This window comes from Acinonyx jubatus, chromosome A1, assembly GCF_027475565.1.
Source record: "Acinonyx jubatus isolate Ajub_Pintada_27869175 chromosome A1, VMU_Ajub_asm_v1.0, whole genome shotgun sequence".
In the NCBI taxonomy this organism is placed as follows: Eukaryota; Metazoa; Chordata; class Mammalia; order Carnivora; family Felidae; genus Acinonyx; species Acinonyx jubatus.
In genome coordinates this window covers 108,601,911-108,626,444 of record NC_069380.1, presented here as the reverse complement: position 1 = coordinate 108,626,444, position 24,534 = coordinate 108,601,911, and the positions used below count along the sequence as shown (strand labels likewise).

The 24,534-nt window shown below is 41.5% G+C and overlaps 1 protein-coding gene, 1 long non-coding RNA gene and 1 pseudogene across 5 annotated transcripts in view; 1 reads left to right on the top strand and 2 right to left on the bottom strand.

Moving 5' to 3' along the window:
- The window catches only part of HSPA4 (heat shock protein family A (Hsp70) member 4), a 90,944-nt gene extending 69,763 nt beyond the window's left edge, over window positions 1-21,181 (bottom strand). The window contains exons 1-4 of one of the 4 annotated variants that reach the window (XM_053220972.1): window positions 20,775-21,181; window positions 7,724-7,781; window positions 5,548-5,688; window positions 3,560-3,682 (exon numbers count right to left, since the gene is read on the bottom strand). In XM_053220972.1, coding sequence (XP_053076947.1) covers window positions 3,560-3,682; window positions 5,548-5,688; window positions 7,724-7,781; window positions 20,775-20,881 — 429 coding nt within the window. In that variant the 5' untranslated portion in view covers window positions 20,882-21,181. Of the gene's footprint in view, window positions 1-3,559; window positions 3,683-5,547; window positions 5,689-7,723; window positions 7,782-19,287; window positions 19,307-20,774 lie in introns of those variants that run through there. The other 3 variants (XM_027076703.2, XM_027076704.2, XM_027076705.2) reach the window with 3 other exon arrangements.
- LOC106970684 (RNA-binding protein with serine-rich domain 1-like) lies at window positions 10,694-11,697 on the top strand (annotated as a pseudogene).
- Window positions 14,520-19,280, bottom strand: LOC128315205 (uncharacterized). Its single transcript, XR_008297719.1, has 2 exons — window positions 18,358-19,280; window positions 14,520-18,107 (listed from the first exon to the last, which is right to left on the bottom strand). It is a non-coding gene; the product is annotated as an uncharacterized LOC128315205 (long non-coding RNA).
- Window positions 21,182-24,534: the final 3,353 nt, after the last annotated feature.

The following is a 24,534-nucleotide window of genomic DNA, read 5'->3' as shown; positions in this document are numbered from 1 at the left end:
TCTCTCTCTTTCCCTCCTTCTGCCCCTCCTCAGCTCACCTGTGTTCTCTCTCAAAAGAAATAAATAAAAAACAAATAGACAAACAGTAAAATCCAGAAATGCCCTCAAATACGTACAGTGATTTTTTCTGTGTATGATCAAGGAAGTATTTCAAACCAGTAAAGTTCGAATATTCAGTAAGTACTGTTAGAACAAATGGATAGTCATACAGAAAGAAAAAAATCAAGTTGCATCCTTACTGCACACCTAATATTTCAAAGATTTAACAGTTAAAAAAAGTACTAGAAGGAAAGGGAATTTTTACCATTAGAGTAAGAAATTCTCTAACTAAAACACAAAATACAGTAGGAAAAAAAGAGAAAGAAAATATTATGTTTGAATAGCAATGCAGGAGGACAGATGGTAGCTATACTTGTGGTGAACATAGCATGATGTATAAACTTATCAAATCACTAAGTTTTACACCTGAAACTAATGTAACACAACATGCCAACTAGAAGTAAAAAAAAAATGTTTTAAAGATTAACATATTTGACTCATAAAAATTCTAATGACCAAATGGGGAAAAATATTTGCAACTCTTATTATAAAAGGGTAAAGCTCATCTATTATATGAAGAACTACAAATCAATATGTAGACCATAAACTTAAATTGAGCAAAGGATAAGAATGTTTCACAGAAAAGGAAATACAAAAGGGGTCTTAAATTGAAAAATGTTCTCAACTTCACCTAAAGAGTAAAACATTAAAATTACATACATTATTCAACTATTATGGAATTAGCTGATTCACCAATAACTCTTCTGGTGAAGCTGTGGTCAAACAAGCTCTATCACACACTATTGGTAGAAGTTTAAATTAGTAAAATTCTTTAAAGGGCAGTGAAACAACAGCTGTTGAAATTACAAATACAGAGAAACTCTCTGTCGTAACAATTTTACTTCTAGGAATTTAGCCCTAGAAACAAACATCACACATGAAAAATATCTGTTCAAATTTACTCACTACAATGTAACTTTTTTTAAAATTCTTTACAATTAAAAAAAAACCTGGATGTGCCTGGGTGGCTCAGTCAGTCAGGCATCTGACTCTTGCTCTCGGCTGAGGTCATGATCTCACACTCTGTGAGTTCAAGCCCCACATCAGGCTCTGTGCGGATACCTCAGAGCCTGGAGCCTGCTTCAGATTCTGTGTCTCCCTTTCTCTCTGTTCCTCTCTGCTCACGCTCTGTCTCTCTCTGTCTCTCTCTCAAAAACAAACATCAAAAAAAAATTTTTAAAGGGGGTGGGGGGGGAGAAAAATTAAAGTAAAAAAAGATATATACAAGGGCGCTTGGGTGGCTCAGTCAGTTGGGTCTGATTCTTGATGTCGACTCATGTCAGGATCCCAGGGCTGTGGGACTGACCCCCGTTTCGGGTTCCACGCTGAACATGGAGCTTGCTTGGGATTCTCTCTCTCTCTCCCTCTGCCCCTCTCCCCAACTTGTGCTCTCTCAAAATAAACATTTTAAGAAAAAGGATTATTTACTTGGGTACACAAAAACCTCTAGAAAGATCTGTAACCAAGTAATAAAACTCGTAACATCTAGGAAGAAAAAACTTCCTACTAGGTAAGCAGAGGGTGCAGAAGGGCCAATTTGATTTCTGAACAATGGGGCTACTATTACCTTTCCAAAAAATTAAAGTTTATGTTTTAACAATAATCAATTGATAAATAAAGCAAAATACACCCAGGCTCTATTTATATAGCTATTAGATATAACATGATACCAAGAGCTGGGGCAGTACCTGTGCAGAAGGGTTCACAGAGGGGCCAAAGACTGCTGTCTTTGAAAGGCCTTAGAAAGGCCTGATGAAAAGGTTAGCCCTGTCCTGGCACAGAGTAACTTAACTGAGAAACAGGTCACTAAATTCAAAGAAAAATCTCCCTAAATAACAAGAGTGGCTCACTACACCTAAACTGCTTATACAACATTATTTATGCTAAATAGCTACCTTCCTTCTGGGAATCTAGACCTTTGGTACAGGTTAGGCACAAGGTACTACCTACATAACTGACCTCCAGTTAGAAATCCGCAACTCCTAAGCTCAGGCAGAACTTCCCTAGTGTTGAGTATGTCACGTGTTAACACAACATGTTGCTGGAAGAATCAAGCACATCAAGAACCTTGCAAGTGGACTCTTGGAAGTCTGTACCTGGTTTCCTCCATACAATGCCCATGTACTTTTCCCTCTGTTGATTGTGCTTTGTTATCTTTTCACTGTAATAAATCTATGCTTGAGTATGGCTACGTTGTAAGTTCTACAAATTCTCCTGGCAAGTCACTGAAACTCAGTGTAGTCTAGAGGACCCCTAACACATGACTTAATACATCACCTCTTAACTTGATCTCAAAAGCTGGAAAAGCCACTCAGGCATTCTGCCACTGTACATAAATTTCACTTCTACACTGACCATATTTCAAGACCAAAGTTAGGGCACTAGGTGGGGGAAAACAGGGACAAATGTGAAAATACAACAGTTAGTGAAAGGCAGAAGGCGTCTAGGAAGCACAAACACAGTGCCTGGACTGAATCTGAGCTCTTATGAGAAGAAGCACTTTTATTCTTTGCATCTCCAAAATATGGCACACAACAATAATCTATTTCTTCCTGTCGAATGTCAGTTCTACTTTACTAGATAGCTAAGAACCAAGGAATCTACCAGACAACAGACTGCAGGACAAAACAGTCACCCAAGAGAGTCCTTGCTTTGCGGACCAATACACCAACATGAAGACAAGAGGCTACAGAGCTAAGATACCAAGATAACAAATGCAGAGTAAGGAGATTCAGTTGCAAAGCTAAGACATCCACCCAAATCCAACAGTTCCTAAGGACTCCACTGTCCTACAAGCACAAAGCTACACAGAGCCAGGCTGCCATCCTAAGAGGGATATGGAAAAGACAAGATCAAAATAGCAAAAATACCAAAATGGAAATGAAGAAAATGACAACATAACTGAGAGTATTCAACTAATTCAACAAATGAGTAGCTATTGTGTGCCAGGCACTATGCTGTGTGCTAAAAGGAATCCAGGAGGAAGTGGGCTTTAAGATAAGCCTTCAAATAAGAATAATAGAAAAAAAAAAAAAAAAAAGAATAGAGATGACCTGAATAAAAACTATGTGACAGGGGCACCTGGGTGGCGCAGTCAGTTAAGCGTCCGACTTCAGCCAGGTCACGATCTCGCGGTCCGGGAGTTCAAGCCCCGCATCAGGCTCTGGGCTGATGGCTCAGAGCCTGGAGCCTGTTTCCGATTCTGTGTCTCCCTCTCTCTCTGCCCCTCCCCCGTTCATGCTCTCTCTCTGTCCCAAAAATAAATAAACGTTGAAAAAAAATATTTTTTTTAAAAAAAACCTATGTGACAGAAAAGAACATCAAGAAAATGTAGCCTAGTTTGATAAATTCTTAAAATAATCACAACCTAAGGCAAAAAGCAATTTTATTTGCAATTAACAAGTTTCTTTTCTGTGCTTCTTCACTCAAGTCCCCAGTAAAACAAAGGGATCAAACTCACCGAAACAACACAGTCCACAACAGGCTTCTTAAGAACACTTTCTGCTGTCTCCTTCAATTTGGACAAAAGCATGGCAGTCACTTGCTCTGTAGTAAAATTTCGCTCTTCCTCCATATATTTTACCTGCAATAAAACAACAAAAGGATCTAGGCTTATTAAAGTTTCTCATGTCCTAAAAGCCTTAAAATGAGCAATATCTAGCACATCATCAAAGAAACATTATCTCAAGAGGGAACAAAACACTATTTAGGGAAGCAAAAATAGCTTTAAAGTCACTTTTAGCTTTTTAACATGCTTGTCAAACATGAATACCTGCAGACAAGTACCATTACATAAACAATATACAGTGACCACCAACAAAACCTAAGACAATTACCTGTGCACACGTAAACCGGTATAAATCACATGACCCACACTGCACCTCTATAAAGGGGTCTGGTGGTGGAAACTCTTGCCACATGGACTAATACGTGTTTTTTACTTTGTTTACTGTGGTGACTTTATGGTCATTTCCAAAATTAGGATCCAATCTAACTGGAGGACACAGTTTTTGTCTCATTTGTTCATTGCTATAGCCAACACCCAGGACAGACCTGACCCCCATAAGTACTTCTGAATTAAAGAATTTAAAGAATTTATTCATTTAATTCAAGATACGCTACGCTGCAAAAAATGTGCAACTTGGATAAGATTTGCAAACTTTAAATGCCGAAAGACTGCCTGGGATAAGCCCCATCCCACAGGCCCATATTCCCCCAAATACAATCCATACCACAAAACAGACCTCTCTTCTTTCCACTGCTCCAAGTGAACCTGCACCCCACCTTCTCCTTACCTCTTCACTCCCCAACCCACTCCTCATATATTCTGGCTCACCATCTAGGAGTATCTCACTTTATTGCATATAAAGATGGGAAAGTACCCCTCCCTCCCCATAAGCCTCTTTCTAAGCTGCCTCTTCTTCCCCATTTGCTTAATTCTTAGTCAATTCCTCCACTCTTGTACTTGGATCCACTTGTCCCCCAGGTCTTTTCCCTAGTCTCCTCCTCCTTTGGCTCTTACAACATTTATTACCAAATGTGCCAATACCTATACCTATTTCTTTCCTAACTATAAGCACCCTCCATTTATTCACCTCCTTTTTTTCCTTTTTTCCCCTCCCCTGTGCTCCAGATTTATCCACTACCAGCCCATTCAAACTGTTCTGAGATTACTGCCACAGATGTCCTAAGATTAGTCTTTGGTTATCAGAATTCTTCACTTCCAAATTCAACCTAATTCTCAGCTACAACAGCACAACTGACTACCTTTTTCTTATCATCATCATCTCTTACATTTGAGCCTATTCCCGTGATCATGATTTCTCCAACTGGGGTGTCTCAAACACCAAATCTCCTCTTGCTAAACTGAGTTGCCTGGAAAGCTCAATCCACCCTTCTGGATTCCTCTTACCACCTCTGAGTAGAGGGAAGAGTGTCCCCATCCTATCCATCCCTGAGCCTCTCACCTCTTTTGTATGATCAGCTCACTTAATACTTCACAAAGTCTTCTGGATGTCACAGAGATACCAAAAACTAATCTCCCTTTTCCCTAAAAGAACAATACCTCTTTCCAATCTAAGTTCTATTGTCAAGAGTATGACCATACATTTCATTAGTGACTTTAAAGTGTAAATTTCTTTGCTGGTATTGCAGAAAGTCATTCACTAAAATCACACTGGAAAGACTGCTCCATCAGTAAACAAGACAAGCAGCAATGGCAGTGTTAACTTCAAACCACTACCACCCATCAGTCCAACCCATAGTAACAGTGCCACCTATCACTCCCAATCAAATTCCAGGTCATTCAAAAAATGCCAAATGCCAAATGGTCTTTACTAGCAAAAGCTTCTCCTAAACATTTGTTAACGTTTTCGCTACAACTTGAACTCAGAATAAAACATACAAATAAAACACTGTATTCATAAGGCATCACTTTGGGAACCTTACCTTTATACCAGTTAATCCAGTGGGCAGCTGCACAATATCATATGCAAGGTTAGATTTTTCTGCCTCCACAAATGGATCAGAGAATGCTCGGCCATGGAATCTTTTAAACCCCTGGACTGTGTTCTTTGCATTGGAGATCACCTAAGAGAAGGAATATCAGAGTCAAAACGTAAAAAGACTAGGAGCAATTAAAAAAAAAAAAAAAAAATTCAGGGATACCAGGGTGTCTCTGTCAGTTAAGAGTCTGACTCTTGATTTCAGCTCAGGTCATGATCTCACAGTTCTTGGGATCGAGCCCCACATAAGGCTGTGTGCTAACAGTTTGGAGACCGCTTGGGATTCTCTCTCATCTCTCTTTGCCCCTCCTCTGCTCCCACTAATGTGTGCTGTGCTCTCTCTCAAAATACAGTTTGAAAATAAAATTCAGCAGCCTCAGACTCAATTAGCAACATTTTAACTCCACAAAGTTTCCTTCTGAGTTTCTTTTTCTTCGGCATTACACCTTTCTGTATGATCTGCTCACATGTGAAGTGAGGAATAAGGGACCTGTACAGACCATAGTGGCAGGGATGGCACTAGAGCCCAGCTTGTCCTACTTCTCCATGAAGACATGTACAAAGGTATCCGTGATTCTTAAACTTCTAATCAACATTTACATAAAATGACCTTTAATTTTTAAAAATTACCATAGTCTGTGATTCAAACTTTTCAGGAGTCAATTTGGCAATATCAATTCAGAAATTCTAGTGAAAGAAACTTAAGATTACAAAAAAAAGATAACATTAAGTACACAAAAATAAATGCAAGACAGTGACCAAGTATTATTCATAATAGGAGAAAACTGGAAACAGCATGGATGGTCAATTAACAGGACAATGGGTTTAAAAAATAAAATGTATCCATATACAGTGGGTAACATTATTTTAGAAAGTTGGAAGTAAGTATCTATATGGTATGATCTCACTTTTAGAGTGAAGGAATCATTTAAACCCTTAGAAAGCAAAAAAGTTTATACATTAAGATACTAACAGTGATTTCTGGATAACGATACTATGTTTCACTTCCAAATTTCTTTTACTTTTGTAAGTACCACAGAGCTCCTCTTGTCAGCTATGTTAAAAGGCAGACAGAAGTCCTTTTACAAAACAATACCAGGCCTCCAAAACCAGGCCCTACTTCAGTAGGCTGCCAAGCAGAAACTCAGTATCACAGTAACTATGTCATCCTAGAAGTAGACAGGCAGTTGAGTACAAGTTAACTATTCTCAATAATGAAAGCAAGTTTCAAAGCAAAAGAACTCACTGGAATTTCAGAAGGCAAGACATCCCAAACTAGTTCTCTACTTGGTATCTACTGCTCCCTAACATATATTCAACTTTTTGAAAATCAGATTATAAAACACCCAATGTGACTAAATATGTGACTAAAAATCTATTGGCTAAGCACCATTTCCATTGTCTCAGGCTTTTGTTGTTGTTGTTGTTGTTGTTTTAGTAACCTCTACACTCAACATGGCACGCAAACTCAAGACCCCAAGGTCAAGAGTTGCATGGTCTTCCAACTAAGCCAGCCAGGGGCTTTTAAATCGGAAGCCCTGCCCAGTCCAGAAAAAAAGACAGGGTGCTCCAGGCTGAACCAGAAAAAAGATCAAATATGCAACTCTTTTACAGTCATTTCAGGCCCTCAAACACAGAACTCCTGGGAGTTCTGACACTCTGGTTACTCAGAAACCAACAAAGAATGTCAGGTGTAAAGTAAATAAAGTAAACTAATGTCAAGTGTGCCTCTACAAGTATGCTTTCCTTCTTTAAGAACCTTGATTAACAAGATCAAGTCTACAAACAACGACTCTAAGCAGGAGTAAGATGAAGACCCAAAAAGACAGACTTTAAGGAACACGTAAAATAAATGGGAATAAGTGAGCTTTGCTTAAACAAGATCTGGGCAAAATACCTCCTAGGGTCTTACGTTAAACAGATTATACCGTTTATGTCATTTTAAAAAGCTATTTGCTTCTCACTCAAGCACAGGAGACTAAGATCAGACCTGTCTTTCTCAGCTGTCCACTTAGGGACTGCCATACTAGGCACGTAAAGGGCACTCCAATAACTGCTGAATGAAAAGATGGACAAAACAGAGAAGTCAGTCATTTTAGGAAAAAAAAAAAAAACTCTACCTGGCTTTTAGCTGCTGCTCCAATTGAACGATTCTTAGGACCAAAAGAAATGCAAGCCCTAGAAGAAAAAACATTTAAGCATCAAACCTTACTGCAACATTACGTCCAGGCAGGATTACATCACCAGAGCAGGCAAGTTTTCTGAGTGTGAGGTTAAAAAGCCACATTTGTAAAAGCACACAGTAAATCTGATTTTGCCCTCTCCATTGAGTACAACTATCCATGAGAATGGGCGGCATCTGGAGCCCTGTCATTTAGACTTTGAAGCACAAATCTGATGAGATAACCATCTGTCTCACAATACTACCAAGAGGCGGACCAGCCCATCTCCACTATTCTCTTATTCTTCAAGTCTGGGGCTCAAAATGCCAACACAAAGTAATGTACCCCCTTACTAATACATCTTGCCTTTTCAAACAGCTTACAACCTCACCAAGTAATCTATAAACCTGGAGAACTTCTGTCCTCCTATATATAGTAAAAGTTAACTTTAGTAGCAATGATTATACAAACTGTTTACATTTATTACCTCATTAAATTCTCAAGAGTTCCATCTTATCCCTCTTTTATAGGAAAAGAAACTGAGCCCAAAAAGGTGAAGTAAACTTATCCGGGGTCACACAACTTAAAAGCAATGAAGTGAGACTCTAGATCCTTTCTCCATACCTTACACCCTACCTTGGACCCTCTCTATCTGCCCTAGACCCCTAGTTCTTCCAATTTAGAGTAACTAAGCTCTGGAGTCATATTGCCTTGGTCCAAATCTGACTATATTAAATGACCTATTGAGAATTCTTTTACTTTAATAAACTTACTAGCCCTGTGCAATCTGCCAGGAGGCTGGGCCTTTCTGTGCCTCAGTGGCCCTTTCCACCCTATAGGTTAAGAACCCCTGTGAACCGATCTCCCAGAGCAGTTGAAGGTAACTGTGCCGTGTAGGAGTATGGCATAGCCTAGGATCTCCTCAGATATGCTCTGAACTCTAAACTCTGCAGGACTAGAATGTGCTGGATGTAGCCTCCTAGAAACAAGCTTAGCTTTTCTGCATATATATAACACTAGCCACTAAAATTTCTTTTTAAATGTCCTCATTACTACATAAATATCTCTATCACAGCCCACATTGCCCTTTAGAAAATGCTAATGATAATCTTATCCACTCCATTCACCCTCTCCACTCCAAAAAGGCCTTCTAGCCTAAGCCTAACAATGGTAAACTCACATCTTTTCTAAATGTCAGCAGAGCTGAATTTCTAAGGTGTATCACACCAACACCTCAATCCCAACATAATTATAGGGCAACATTATTTATCTTCCATTGTTTCCTGCAGCCCTTTCTTCAAACCTTCATCTCCTCAAAACAAGCGCTGGGTCTTACAATAAAAAACATTAATTTTCTCAACTTCATTATATATCCTGTTGAAGGTTAATTTTCCCTTCTACCTGGAGAACTCTGAAGGGGTCTTGCTTGTGATTACCTTCCAAACAAAATCAATAACCAACAAATAAAGCCCAGGTTCCTTAACTGTGGAACTTAAGACCTCTCACCAACCCAACCCCAACCCCATTTTCCACCGGCATCTCAGGCAAAGTGACCCAACACAAGTTAGTCATCCAATCCTTCTGCTTTGCTCATACCACTTTTGCCACCTGAAATGCCCTGGCCCTTCTATATGCATCTCACTCATTCTCCAGAAGCATCACCCACTCTGTCTGTGAATCCTTCCCAATGTCCTTCAAGTAAAACTTAATCTTATTTCTACCTCTTAAAACTTACCAGAATTGGGTTAAAACTTGCTGGACTTTGGGCTATGCAATACAGAACACCTCCACCTCAAAGAATGTTCTATTATACAGAGCTGCCATAGGTAATGTTCTTGAAGTTAGTTAACATTTCTACCTACTTTTAAAATCTACATCTGCTTTAACAGTAAATACATGGTTTTATTTTGAAATTTAACTTATAAACCTTTAAATATTTGACTAATCAGGAATTTTTCTTGTATGTGGTTTGAGGCAGGGATCTAAAATTTTTGGGGTGCCTGGGTGGCTCAGTCAGTTAAGCGTCCAACTTTGCCTCAGGTCATGATCTCACAGTTTGTGGGTTCAAGCCCCACACAGGGCTCTATGCTGACAACTCAGAGCCTGGAGCCTGCTTTGGATTCTGTGTCTCCCTCTCTCTCTGCCCCTCCTCTGCTTGTGCTTGGTCTCTCTCTCTCTCTCTTTCAAAAATAAATAAATGTTAAAGAAAATTAAAGAAAAAAACTGTTTTGCACATCTTGAAAAGCTAAATAAAAGTTGGTCTCAGTTCAAATTACAGTTGACCCTTGAACAACAATGGTTTGAACTATGGGTATTTTGTGATACAGTACAGTACTATAAATGTATTTTCTCTTCATTATCTTCTTACTGACGATTCTTTTCTCTAGCTTACTTTGTTCTAAGAATAGAGAATATAAGACATATAATGCATAAAATGTGTTGACTGTTTTTCAGTAATGCTGCCAATCAACAGTAGACTATTAATAGTTAAGTTTTTGATTAGTCAAGTTACAAGGAGATTTTTGACTATGCAAAGGATTGTCACCCCTAACCCCTAAAACTGTTCAAGAGTCAGCTGTATTCATCCTTTTTTGGCTCATACATACACACACTACTGTTACAACTTCTTACAGAACAATCAAATGTCACTACTGGAATGTCAATCTTCACCACATGATACAGCACTAACACCTCAAACAAGGCATAACTCCTGCAAGTATGTGGAAAGTCCACATTTTCCTTAGCATATCATAGAAAATCATCAATATCCTATCACTACAAAGCAAATTACACTCCACAAAGTTCTTTAGTAGTAAGCCCATTGCACTAAAGAAAGAAATCCTTAGGTTTTCCACCTTGCATCAACTTTATTGGTTTGAATACAAGCGCAGTAAGAAGAGTTCAGACTCTAGAATCCGTATAATCGTTATGGATCTGTCCAAATCCCTTCTCGGCCGTTCTAGCTGCATGACCTCTCTGCCACTTAACATCTCTGAAATTCTATCTGCTCGTCTCCAAAATGGGGAAGTTAGGGCATCAGCCTTAACAGCTGAGGAGAGCAGGAGAAGGTCACGGTGGCAGAAGACGGCTCCTTCTCCTACCAAAAGCAAAGATCACTCTGCCGAGAAGTCCCAGGATCATTCTAAAGATAAAGGGGCCACCAAGCAGTCTAGCGAGAATGATCACCGCAGGAATAAAGCTTGGAAGAGATGCAGTGCTTCCATGCTTCCTCTGGTGGCAGCAACACCAGGTCGTGGTCCAGCTCTACCACCAGCACAGGTGTGAGCAGAGGCCCTTGCTCCTCTTTAGCATCTAGCTGCTGGGGAAGTTCCAGCGTGCCCTGCAGCTCCAGCTCCAGCTCCAGCAGCTCCTCTGGCTCACAGAGTCCTAGGCATCGACACGACAATAGACGGTGCTCCCACTTGAAATCCAAACCACCCAAAAGAGGTGCAAAGGAAAGGAAAAAGCAGAGTCCTTCCCCTAAACCAACCCAAGTGCACATCAGAAGGCTCACTAGGAACGTGAGCACGGACCACATCATGGAGACATTGTCCACCTCTGGGAAAACTTAAATGATTAACGTGCTTGTTTCTACAACCTCTACATCCTTTCTAGGATGCACCCCCATCTGTCTACAGGCTAAGCGTCTATGGAGTCTGAGAATGCAGATGAACGAGGTGTTGGACAAAGGACAAATCAATGGTCAAGAGATCACTGGCACAGCTGTGCTGGCTCCCTGGCCTAGGCCGCCCCCAGGTGATTCAGCCCTCCCAGAAGAATGCAGCCACCCCCGACCATGTGGTGCCAGTCACCCCCACAGATAAAAAGACAGAGTTCCCTAAGGCGCAGGCCTCCCCGTGTGCCGGGGATGTCACTCCCCTGGTGGCTGCTGTGGCCACAGGAGCTGCTCCAGCTCCAACTCCTCCCGATAAATAGGGCCACCGAACCTCTGCGCCGTGACTTCTATCCCATCCACTTCAGTTCTGTCACTTTTCTAAGCAAAACAGGATTGGTAGGGAGGAAAGAAATTCCTTATTCAAGGTTGGCCCAAACAACAGCAACTGAGACATTTCCTCTGACAGCAGAGTTCCAGTTGCAGGAGTATTACTGGTTTGGGGTTGTGCCCATAAAGATGCTCTCCAGTTTTCAGGAGCTCATGAGAGAGTCACTTTAGTGGCAAAGCCATCAAGGACAAGCAGGGTAGCAGTGCAGCCCCAGCCTGGGGGTATGATTTTCATATCCACAAATGACGGAGGTCTAATCTGGTGGCCTGGTCATGCCCTTGCTTATTGGTCTGCAGGATCTCTCAGGAAGGAACGCACTTTTGAGCAGCTGCTGTTCCTGCTAGCCTGGCCCTGCTCCCCTGCTCCAGTCCTCTTCCAATGTCTAGGGTCAAACACTCCGTGTTAGTTCCCGAAAATGGTTCTATTTTTACATGTACTCATGCACACACACCCACATCCCAGGTCTGCATTTCTCTCTGAAATTGGTGAACAAGTTGAGAGCCAGCTCTGCAGAGTCATAACTGCACGGACCCCTCTATTGCAGCTGTTATTCATGGGGGGGTCTTTTGCAGGTTACCTTGGCAATATGTATAGTACTTTTTGGCTTTTATTATACAGTCAGTACTGTAAATTTTGTTTTTGAGTTTTATAACTTGTAGCATTTGGGGCACTGTGGTGTTTATACTTTACTGTGTAGAGTGAAAGGAATGTGTTGAATAAACCTGGGATTAGAATGCAGATCGGAAAAAAAATGAATAAAATGGGGAAAATTACAGCACTTACCTCATACCTGTTACCAAGATTAAATGTGGTGATCCACTTTTAAAGGGCTTATATCAGAGGCTGGTACATTATAAATAATATTAGCTATTATTATAGCTCCAGTGAAGCCCTGGTTTGAGTCTCACTTAAAAATATACAAACTAATTTGCTATAAAAGTTCTGCTTCACCTTCTCAAGCTATCCATTAAAATCCAGTCAGCCATCTTCAAAATGATCTACCTAGGAGGAATAAAAAGCCCTACTTCCATTCAAAAAGAACAAATGAATGGGGGTCAATATGCCAAACAGCACAAATCGAAGGATTTTAAAAATAAAAGCTTATGCCAAGTAACCTAATATTCACATGTGAAGAAAGCCCCAAGAGACTAAGTCAAATATTAGGGCCTGTTCGAGAACCTAGTCCACTACTTTCTAATTAGTGTAAGCTTATTGCAGAAAATTAGAAAACAAAGTATGGCAAAGAAAATAAACATCTGTAAATCCACAACCACCATCCCCACCAGGAATGGCCACTATTAGTATTTAATTAAATACTCCTACAGAATTCTAATAAACATAATAGGTCCTAAAAAACACATAAGCTGAAATTCAGTTTGTTTCTCCTCAACACACCATCTGAACAACATTCAGGGACCGAATCACCCCACTAGGATTTTTACATGGAACAAGGATAGAACAAGCTATTAAAAAGAAACATATCTACCACTCCCCACTCACCAGGAACTTCCAAAATTTGCACAGAGCCTGCACCCAATCTTTATCTATGGCAGGAAGCCTCTCCTTCAGCCGAACAGGTCGAGCTCCCACACCTTTCATATGCCAGGCAGTGTACTAAGCAAGCATTCTACACTTGATTTTGCCAGGTACTCGGAGAAAAGAACTATTATGGACCCAATTTTATAAAAGAAGTTAATGCGCCCTGAAATATAACTGGTAAATATCAGCATCTACGATTCAAAATCAGTACCACCAGGCTCCAAGTCCCATATATATCTGCTTCTCATACTGCCTACCAAAACCCTTAAATTTATTCCCACTTCTAAACCTTCACTTAGACCATCCCAATCCTTTCCTCCATGAGTTTTAATCCTATGTGCTCAAGCCCCATCCCTGCCTTTCCTCATCACTCCATCCCCCAGGCATGCAACCTCTCCTCTGCATTGATAGCTTAAGTCTGTACTTAATAACCTGTCCACAACTGTTCTTACTCTCTTATGCTATTTACTACTGCTTTATCTCATTCGTGTTTCCACCTAGAATGGTTACACCTCTAGGCAGCAGGAATCTTTATCTTGTACTTCCTCTCTATGCCACACAACTCCAAGTCAATGCTGCTAAAAACACAGACTTGGCTACTTGACTGACATCACTTTTCCTCCACTCCCAATTACAGGTTGCTTTACATGAAATTAATTCAAATTAAGTTCAAGACTCCCCTGTTCTAATAGTTAAGTCCTAGAAATAACCATCTTTTTTTAGGCCAGAGAATAACATCATTCTCCCCTTCCTGGGTAAGAAACACTACTGACCAAATATTTATGCACATTCTAATGGGATGTTATGAACAGCTGCAATCAACACAGATCCTTAAAAGGCAGTTTCATGTTTATAAGAATGTGTAGAACTGCTCAGGATATTAAAACAGCTGTTGTTCTAATTCGCTTTCTTAACCAATATAAGAAAATGAATTTTTCACAGAATCCATAATAGTCTTTAGACTATCAAATAATAGATTTAAGCAAAAGCATCATGGAAGAGATTAATCAGACTATCCTCTGCTTACTTATCTATCCTCTGCTACTATCCTTCTATCCTGTGCTACTGCTTATCCTCTTACGCCTGAACTAGGAAGTACCTCCAAAATTAACATCTAACAGACCAAACAGCTCACATTTAAACGATACACTACTCTCAAAGCACATCAAATTCTTTTTCTTAATGTACTTTTTAAAGTTTATTTTTGAAGAGAAAGAGAGAGAGACAGAGACAGAGACAGAGAAAACTCAAGCAGGGGAGGAGCAGAGAGGAAGGACAGAGGATCCGAAGGAGGCTCTGTGCTGACAGAGAGCCCGTACAGGGCTCAAACTCACCATGAGATCATGACATGAGCAAGATTATGACCTGAGCTGAAGTCGAACAGTCAACCAACTGAGCCACCCAGGCACCCCTTTTCTTTTTTAAGTAAAGTCCACACCCAGTGTGAAGCCCAAAGTGGAGCTTAACCTCATGAGCCTGAGATAAAGACCTGAGCAAGATCAAGAGTCAGACAAGTAACCTACTGAGCTACCCAGGAACCCCCAACACAGCAAATTCTTGAGGCATTAAGATTTGCACATTAAAAGCTGCAAATTATGAACCCTTAAGGCAAACTTCAATAGCTTCATTTTATTATCCTAACATAATCCACTAATGAATAGGATTAATTAAAAAAATACAAAAAGGTAGTAACAGCAATACTAGAAAATACTTGACAATATTTACTGTGTCTGGCTTTGTCTTAAAAACGTTGCATACTTTTAACTCATTACAATCCTCACAATTCCAGTGAGAGAAATCACTTATCTTCCTGTTACAAATTAATCCTTTATATTTGTGTAAAGTATCCTGGCAGCAGTACTTTAAGCATATACAGCTGACCCCTGAACACAGGTTTGAAATGTGTGGGTCCAGTTATGCATGGATTTTTTGATACAGTACAGTGGTATAAATGTATTTCCTCTATGATCTTAGTAAGATTTTCTTTTGCCTAACTTACTTTAAATAGAACATATATACAAAATTAAGTGTTAATCGACCATTTACGTTATCAGTAAGGCTTCTGGTCAACAGTAGGCTACTAGCAGTGAAGTTATTGGAATCTTTTTTGACATACAGATTTTTGACTGCACAGAAGTCAGCACCCCTGAACTGCACACTGATATACAGGGTCAACTGCATATTCTATGCCCCAGCAATTTCACATCTGGAACTCTATCCAACAGAAATAGAAGTACAGGAGCGCCTGGGTGGGTCAATTGGTTAAGCGTCCGACTGTTGATTTCAGCTCAGGTCATGATCTGAGGGTGGTTACATTGAGCCCAAAGTCCAGCTCAGCACAGAACACAAAGACTGCTTGGGATTCTCTCTCCCCTCTCTTTGCCCCTACCCCACTAGCACCCTCTTTCTCTCTCTCTCTCCCTCTCAAAATAAATAATTTTTTTTTTATAATTACACATTTAAGAAGGTAGATTCCTATCTATGGATGTCTAAAATATAGGTGTAGAAATTTTACAAAATATAGTATGATCCTATTTGTTTAAACACACCCACTCCCCTATGTATATTTGCAGAAGTCTGGAAAAAAGGTATACAAGGATACACAACAAATAAAAATAATGAGAAGGACAAGAAACTTTAGCAACATAGTGTTTTTTTGTTACAACAAACATGTATCTTGTTAAGTCAAGAAAAAAATGTTTTAATGTAGAAAACCCAATTCAGGGGTGCCTGGGTAGCTCAGTTGGTTAAGTGCTGACTTCGGCTAAGGTCATGATCTCACAATTCATGGGTTCGAGCCCCACCTTGGGCTCTGTGCTGACAGCTCAGAGCCTGGAGCCTGCTTCAGATTCTGTGTCTCCCTCTGCCCCTCCCACACTTGCTTCTCTCTCTCAAAAATAAACATTAAAAAAAAAATTTTTTTTTTAATTTAGAACCTAATGGCATAAAGTTCCTGTCAAATAGTCTACCCACTTTGTATACAAAATTGTATTTTAGCTCATTAGTGATTCTAAGGAACTATTTTCATGATTTCTGCAATTCAACATAAGAGGGTAAATGGGATAAGCAGTCTGAACTTTAGTTAACAAAGTAACTTGCCTTTTCTTTGAATCCAAAAGATCCAAGATCCACCTGCTATAATTAGCTCTACATAACATGCAAAAACAAGAACTTCATAGGAATACTTTCCTCGCACAAGTATCAATTATTGATCTCCCAGTTAACCAGAAAGTACATACTTTCAGCTTTTGCTCTCTCAAAGGCAGCTAATAATAGACAATTTGGTCTCTTCAAATTTCTAATATTTCTGTTTTATTAGGAACTAGGGCCACAAAAAGGGTCATATAAACAATTCACACAAAGAAATTATTTCATAAGTAATTCATTTTTCTATCCTATACACTGTTCTTTTTGGAAAGTATAGCCCAATTCTTTCATAATGTTTGGCACGCCAGTAACATTTTCTTTCCAGAGCTTTAAGGTTGTACCCTTTCTACTGTAATAATCCCACTAAATATAAAAATAAGCTTTTCATCTTATTCCAAAGCCTATGATCAACATCAACTTGGATGCTCCTAATTTAAAACTCCAAAATTTATCTCAAAGCCACCCACACTGCCCCCCGCATGATACAACACTAGTGGAGAGCAACATCAACTCCCCCATGGAATAATATTGCAATAACCTAAGTAACACCCTGCTTCTTCTCTTCCCCTTCTCAGATAAATCCATTCTCCACAAAAAAAGGCAATCATACTTTTAAATTTTAAATTCTATCAACTCCTACTGCACCTAAATAAAAACCCTTTAACATGATTTACAAAGTCCTGCCTCACTCCAGTCCATCTATCTCACAACATTCTCTCAAACGGCTCAAGACTAGTTATGATCTTCTCAGGCAAGTGTACCAAGCTCTTTTAAATGCTTCAGGTCTTCATCACTTGTTCCTGATCAGCTCCTGGATCAGCTCTTCCTTAGACCCACCCACCACCTCCATGTAAATTTCTACTCATCCTCCAGGGCCTAACTTACATTGCACTTCTTTAAGAGTATCTTCCATCCCCACCACACATCCAATTTAAATTAGGTGTCCCCACCCAGGCCTCATCATCATATTCTATACTTTCCTATCTAGACCTTTACCACAGTTAGTAGTGACTTGTTTGTTTAGCATCTGTTTTTTTCCCCATCACCCATGCCCATGACGGCAGGATCCTATTTATTTGTCCAGAGTACCTCCAGGGCTTAGCACAATAGCTAACATATAGGAGGCACTCAATATTTCCTAAAATTTAGAAAACCTGGGGCACCTGGGTGGCTCAGTCGGTTGGGTGTCCGACTTTGGCTCAGGTCATGATCTCACTGCTCATGGGTTCGAGCCCCACATCAGGTTCTGTGCTGACCACTTGGAGCCTGAAGCCTGCTTCAGATTCTGTGTCTTCCCCTCTCTCTGCCCCTCCCATGCTTGTGCTCTGTCTCTCTGTCTCTCAATAATGAATAAATGTTAAAAAAAAATTTTTTTTTTTTTTAATTTAGAAAGCCTGTATTTAGTGGAAAAGCAAGAGTCTCTTCTGGACAAAAGTTAACTGGATCCTCCAAAACTGATTCCAAATACTGTTACACCTACAATTTGAAATGAGGTAATTCCAAAATAGCCAACTCTCCAAAAATTGCATCTCATTTCCACTATCACATTAAAGCAAACCTACATCATACTCTGTGTGCCTGAGACAAAAATCCATTTTTCCATAACTACTATAAAAAAAAAAAAAAATCAACCTTTCCACTCCCACCTTCTACTTTGGGACACCAAGAAAGAACTTTATTTTTTTTTTAATTTTTTTTTCTTTTTTCTCAACGTTTTTATTTATTTTGGGGACAGAGAGAGACAGAGCATGAATGGGGGAGGGGCAGAGAGAGAGGGAGACACAGAATCGGAAACAGGCTCCAGGCTCCGAGCCATCAGCCCAGAGCCTGACGCGGGGCTCGAACTCACGGACCGCGAGATCGTGACCTGGCTGAAGCCGGACGCTTAACCGACTGCGCCACCCAGGCGCCCCCAAGAAAGAACTTTAAGCAAAATCCTAGTTCAAAATGTATGATATCCCTAGAAGTTCCTGGAAAATATAAAATATGGGGAAAACAGATAAAAAAAAATCACTCAAGGGGTGCCTGGGTGGCTCAGTCTGTTAATCATCCAACTTCGGTTCAGGTCACAATCTCACAGTTTGTGGTTCGAGCCCCGTGTCGGGCTCTGTGCTGACAGTTCAGAGCCTGGAACCTGCTTTGGATTCTGTGTCTCCTTCTCTCTCTGCCCCTCCCTGCTTGCACTCTCTCTCTCACTCTCAAAAATAAACTTTAAAAAAAAATTTTTTTTTTCAATTGCTCAAAAGTATCTAGACAGTATTTTATCATAGTTACATGATGTATCTGGTCACCCATCACCTAGTCTTTGAGGCAAAATTAATTCCAATTTGGAAAGACTAATCTGTTTTCTTTGTTTTTTTATTCTCAATTTCATTAACATACACTATAGTCTTGGCTCCAGGAGTAGAACCCAGGAATTCATCTCTTACACATAACCCAGTGCTCAAACCAAAAAGGGCCCTCCTTAATGCCCATCACCCATTTAACCCATCCCCCCACCCACACCACATCAGCCCTCAGTTTGTTTAATCTTTTTTTTTCTTAAAGCAACCCTTTTCATTCCAAACAATGGAATTCATGGTAAAACTGTTGTAGCTGTTGTCTTTTTTTTTTTTTTTTTATTAAAAAAAAAAAAGCCTAAGAAAACAGTCTGAAAAAAATTCAGGAACACTATTCGTTCCAATATAAGGAATTCTCCCTGGAGAGAAATCATGTTCAAAACTAGGCAAGAAAGAACCAAAAAGTTAAAAATGTGACTCAGTGCACTATCTTTACAAATGAAGAAAACTTGGATCTAGAGAAGACAGTATCAAATAGAAAACTGATGCTTAAATAGTCAAAAACAAAAACTTCAATGCCTTGGGAAGAAAACTACACGGTATCTTTCCTGGAATGACAAATTAAAACATAAAAACCACTGTTAAAAACTGTAAAAATAGGAAGGAGTCTGACAACTAATGAATACAGGATTTCTTTTTGGAGGAATGAAAATGTTTTAAAATTGATTGTGGGGACAACGGCACAGTTTTGGGACTACACTAAAAACGATCAAACTGTACACTTTAAGTGAGTTGACTGTACCGTACGTGGGTTATATCTCAATAAAGCTGTTATAAACTATGAACAAATCGAGAAAGGGCCATCAAACCACATTTTAGGACCTGGGACGGGTTTTCAGGCAAGTGCCTGGTCTAGATAAAACAAGGGGCAGAAACTGGTCAAGTGGAAGTGTGAGCCCCTGGGCAGCAAAGATCAGACTAGTGGACAGAGCAATCTAGTTTGGCTACCAATCTGCTGAAAGGTGACAAAAGTTAGGGTGAAAAATCGGCCTTGGAACAGAAGCCCTCGAAGGGCCACCTGGCAAATAAGATAACCTAGAAAATAATAGGCTTCTTAAAAGATTTTGTCCCAGAAGAAAACAATGGATTGAAAAGTATCTCTACGGTCAACAAGCAGGCTCTTTAACCAAGGAAAGACCTGAGTGAGTCAGGATTTTTTAGAGCTGTGTCTATACTGGTCCCATAACTTACTATAGATTCTAAAAGTCAAAGTGAACCCCTGAGTCATTCATTAACAATTGTGGCCAACACCCTGGTTGGAATGCATTAACTGTGAAAGTGGAACGCTGTTAGGTGTGGATGCGCACAGAATGAAAGAGAATGACCCAACATAGTTCCATATACTAAAACGAAGTGAAAAACCAATGCGAATGTAGAAGCATCAAGAAGACACTGATTTTAAGTACTTTCTGGCCGCTGTCGGCTCCAACCAGAGCCCGAGCCTCTGGTGCCCCGGCTCCCTCTCTTCCGGGTGCTGCCCCGCCCCCACTCACGTGGGATTCTGGCCGCTCCATCTTCAGACGGCCGGCAGACACCGGATCCCGTACAATTCAACTAACTTTTATTAGGCGCCTGCTGTTTGCCAAGCTCCGAACTCTGTGGTGGGCTCAAGATACGCTAGTACGCCCTGGGCCTGCCTCTGCCCTCTAAAGGAAGAACTCGGTCCACTATACATCCCAAGCCTGCCTCCCCTCCAGGTCCTACCCATACCCTCCGCTGGTACGAATACCCACTCACAGCCTTCGCTCAACCGGCAGGCCAGTGGAAAAAGGCCTCGCCGCTGGCGCAGACACTCACGGCGAGCCGCGGCCACTGTGACCTGACACCCAGTGGGAGTTCCTTACCCACCCGGGCCTCGGTTCGAAACGGAGGTGATTCCCCGGCCCGCGTTTCCCAAGGCGCGAGGGTCTCCGACCAGAGCAGGCGCTACCTCCCACCCACCCCCTCCCCGTGCACGCGGCCGGACCGGCCCACACTCACGGCGTGCAGCGGTCGCTGTACTCGTTAGCGATCGTCTCGATGCCGCCGGCGCGGGCCACAGCGACGTAGCAGCTCTGGAAGCCCAGGTCTATGCCCACCACCGACATGGCGCCGGCTACAGTTCGGGCTCGAGCCCAGGTCCGGCCAGCGAAACAGAACACGGACCCCGGCGGGGCTGGCGCGTGGAGAGCAAGCCGCGTGGGCCAGGGGATGGGGACTCGCGGGAGACGGGAGGGTGTCCTCGCGAGCGCCTAGATGTGGGAAGGAAGCCGCAGCGGAGAGCGCTCCTCAGGCCGGCTCCGGCTCAGCGGCCGCAGAGGAGGGCGCCGGTAGCGGGGGCGGAGAAGATCTCGAAAGATCTCGTCGCGACGAGAGTGAAGCTGTAGCGCGAGAACTGCGAAGGAAAGGAATGTTCTCGCGAGACGCCGGCTCAGACGCCTTTCCTTCTGAGGTTCCGCCCCCAATTGCGACAAGCGGACGTCACGTCCAGGCACGAGAACCTCGGAAGGGACAGAGCGGCGGAAAGATGCTTGGGAAGCCAATTGAGACTGCGCACGGAACCCGCCGCAGCGACTCCCCACGGCGGCAAAGAGCACTGGGGCACCTCCCCTTCCAGAAGAAAGTAGGAGGGCCAGCATGGGGCAAAATACTGAGGGGGCGCCGTTGGTCTACTTCCGCCGTTTTTCTTTATCAAAGAAGCTTCCGGTTGTGGGACGTGTTGTGCCCCCAAATGGGAGCGCAAACTAATCTTCGAAATACAGAGAGCCTTCTCTGCTCCCCTTGGTGTAGGTCAGTCGATAGAGGACACGGACGCCCTTGAAATGCGGCCCTAAGCAGGGCCTTGGGCAGGGGCTCTGTTGAAGTCCAGGACCGCGCCCTGTCCGGCGAAGGGCAGGAATCTTCTCAGTCCCACCGCGGTGGTTTTTTCACTCAGCCGTGCCTCACCATTCTGTAGGAACCTACGTGACTTAAATCTTGAAATCTCCAGCACATTCCAAGCATCTGTCCTGAGCTAAATGCGAGGGACACGGATGAACGACACGCTACCTAGGTCCGTTCAGACCAGCTACTAAATGACAGGATTAGTCGAGGCTAAGGAATCTCACTTTAGAGCCCCTCATTTCCGCAGTGTATCAGATTGAGGACGGGAAGCCCGCGTGCCATCGGAAACCAGCCCTGTACAATAAGCATTTCTGATGAATTGATTGAAGAGATCTCAGCAGTGGAATCTGGACCTCCAAGTCTTCAGTAATGTGTTGTGATTTTTTTGTCAATATTTATTTCATGTCTTTTCCTTAAGGGTGTTAAGTGTGTAATCTTTCAAACCGCCTCCCCCCCAAACCTGAATCCAAAACTGGTCACAAGGATAACCAAAAAAAGTAAAAGGGATGGAAGTGGAAATTGTTATGCACAAAGTGGTGGAGACTAGGACTTTGCAGAAAAGCAAAAGTCTGCTTTCAAGTTGTTAACAAAACAACAAAAACAGCAATAGAGTCTGGGTTGCTGAGAACTACAAGAACTTCTGTATTGTTGGAACCTAGCCTGAGTAGAAGATCTCAATCTCAAAGCTAGAACAATTGGACCATTTAATGAATGAGCCAAGAAGAAAGTACATTTTCTCAAATCTGCACCCCACACACACGCACACCTCAGTCTCCTGGAGCCATGCCCAAAGGCCAGATTGTTTGCCTTTACACTTGCAAATTGCCGCACAGTTCTTACGTTTTGGCTAAACCAAATGGGCTTTGTCTTTAAAAACTAGTACTGTGGGAGCGCCTGGGTGGCTCCCTCGGTTGAGCTTCCGACTTCGGTTCCCGTCATGGTCTCGCTGCCTGTGGCTTCCAGCCTGGCGTCGGGCTCTGTGTTGACAGCTTGAAACCTGGAGCCTGCTTCGGATTCTGTGTTTCCCTCTCTCTCTGCCCCTTCCCCAGCTCACACTCTGTCTATCTCTCAAAAATAAATGAGCATTAAAAAAAATTTTTTAAATAAAAACAAGTACTGGGTGCTACCTGGGGTGGGAGGTTGAAGTAGTGGGTAATGGGAGCAGAAGCAGCAAGTTTTTTTTTTAAGTTTATTTATTTATTTTGAGAGAGAGAGAGAGAGCAGGGGAGGGGCAGAGAGGAGAGACAGGATCCCAAGCAGGCTCTGTACTGTCAGCACAGAACCCAATGGCTGGATCCCACAAAAGGTGAGATCATGACCTGAGCCACCCAGGCAGCCCAGAAAGAGCCTTTCAACAAAGAGCAGAGATGAACAGATACTCTACACCCACGTTCATAGCATTATTCACAATAAGCCAAAAGGTGAAAACAAACCAAATAACCACTGATGGAACAATGGATTTTTAACATGGTGTATGCATGCAATGGAGTATTATTTAGCCGTAAAAAGAGAGACTACCTTGGCATTCTTGTCCAGATGATGAAGCTCAATAATTGTTTGTGTTGCTTCTCATATGTATTTATATTGGAATGAATGTTGAAATAACATTCTAGTGAAAATCAAGTTTGGTATGTTTATTTTGAAGTAGTATTGGGGGAGTTGTTGATTTTTTTGCATCTATAGCACTGGTACTTTGAATAAAAGCTTTCAGTAGTTGCTTCCTTGATCAGAGAAGAATCTTTGAGACTGGTATACTTACTATTCCCCTGCATTAGAGAACACGTTTTCTAAATGTTGGGTGAAATCTTCATAGTTGTTAATCAGAATTTGTGTTTAACTCCTATATGTCTAAGGACCATTCTGGAGTTTTTTGTGTGTATACTTAAAATACACAGGTAAATGGTTTTCTTTCTTCTTCTTTTTTTTTTTAACATTTTCCAAAATAAAAACAGCCCTTTATAACCATGAAAAGTAAAATAGAATAAAAAATATGCCAAGTAAAAGAAGCCAGACAGGAAAGGACAAATTTTGTACGATTCAATTTATATGAGAAAACTAGAGGCTGCATTCAGAAAAACAACTTGAACAATGGAAACCTGCTTGAGGTAAAAGGGCCCACAGTGACCCCGGGCTGAATACAAACATGTCCTTTAGGGGACCCACATCAAAATATACATAAGCCCTAGTTGACCAATAGGTTACTTATACCTGGGCACAAGTACCAGAAAAGGAAAATTCTACATGTTCTCATGCCTCCTTATCTTCCCATTTTAACTATACCCCTCCACCCCCACTGCCTTTTGGCAGTCAGTCTCTGCTTTGCTGTCCTGCCCACCACTTCCCTTGCAGTGTATTCAATAAACTTCTATCTCCTTTGCTCTGCCTTGGGTGAATTCTTTCACCCACCATGTCACAGGCCTCTTCCTGAGCAGGTTGCCCCACATTTGGTGGCCCCAATCCAATCAGGACACCCCTCAAAAACCAAAATAGGCAAATTCATAGAAACAAAATAGAATAATGGTTAGCAAGGGCTTATGATTAGGGGGGAATGGAGAGTTATTGTTTAATGGGTACAAAGTTTCAGTTTGGGATGGTGAAAAGTTCTGTTGATGGGTGTAGCCACACAACAATGCAAATATACTAAATGCTACTTTTTGGCATTTGTATTTGTATACTTTGTATACAAATTTGTATACAAAGATTTGTATACTTTAAGATGTTTAAAATGTTAGTTTTATGTTTTGTGTATTTTACCACCATAAAAAGTAAAAACAACAAAAAAAGGTTGACCTTGGGGAGCTTGGGTGGCTCAGTCAGTTAAGCATCTGACTTTGGCTCAGGTCATGATCTCACGGTTTGTAAGTCTGAGCCCAAGCAT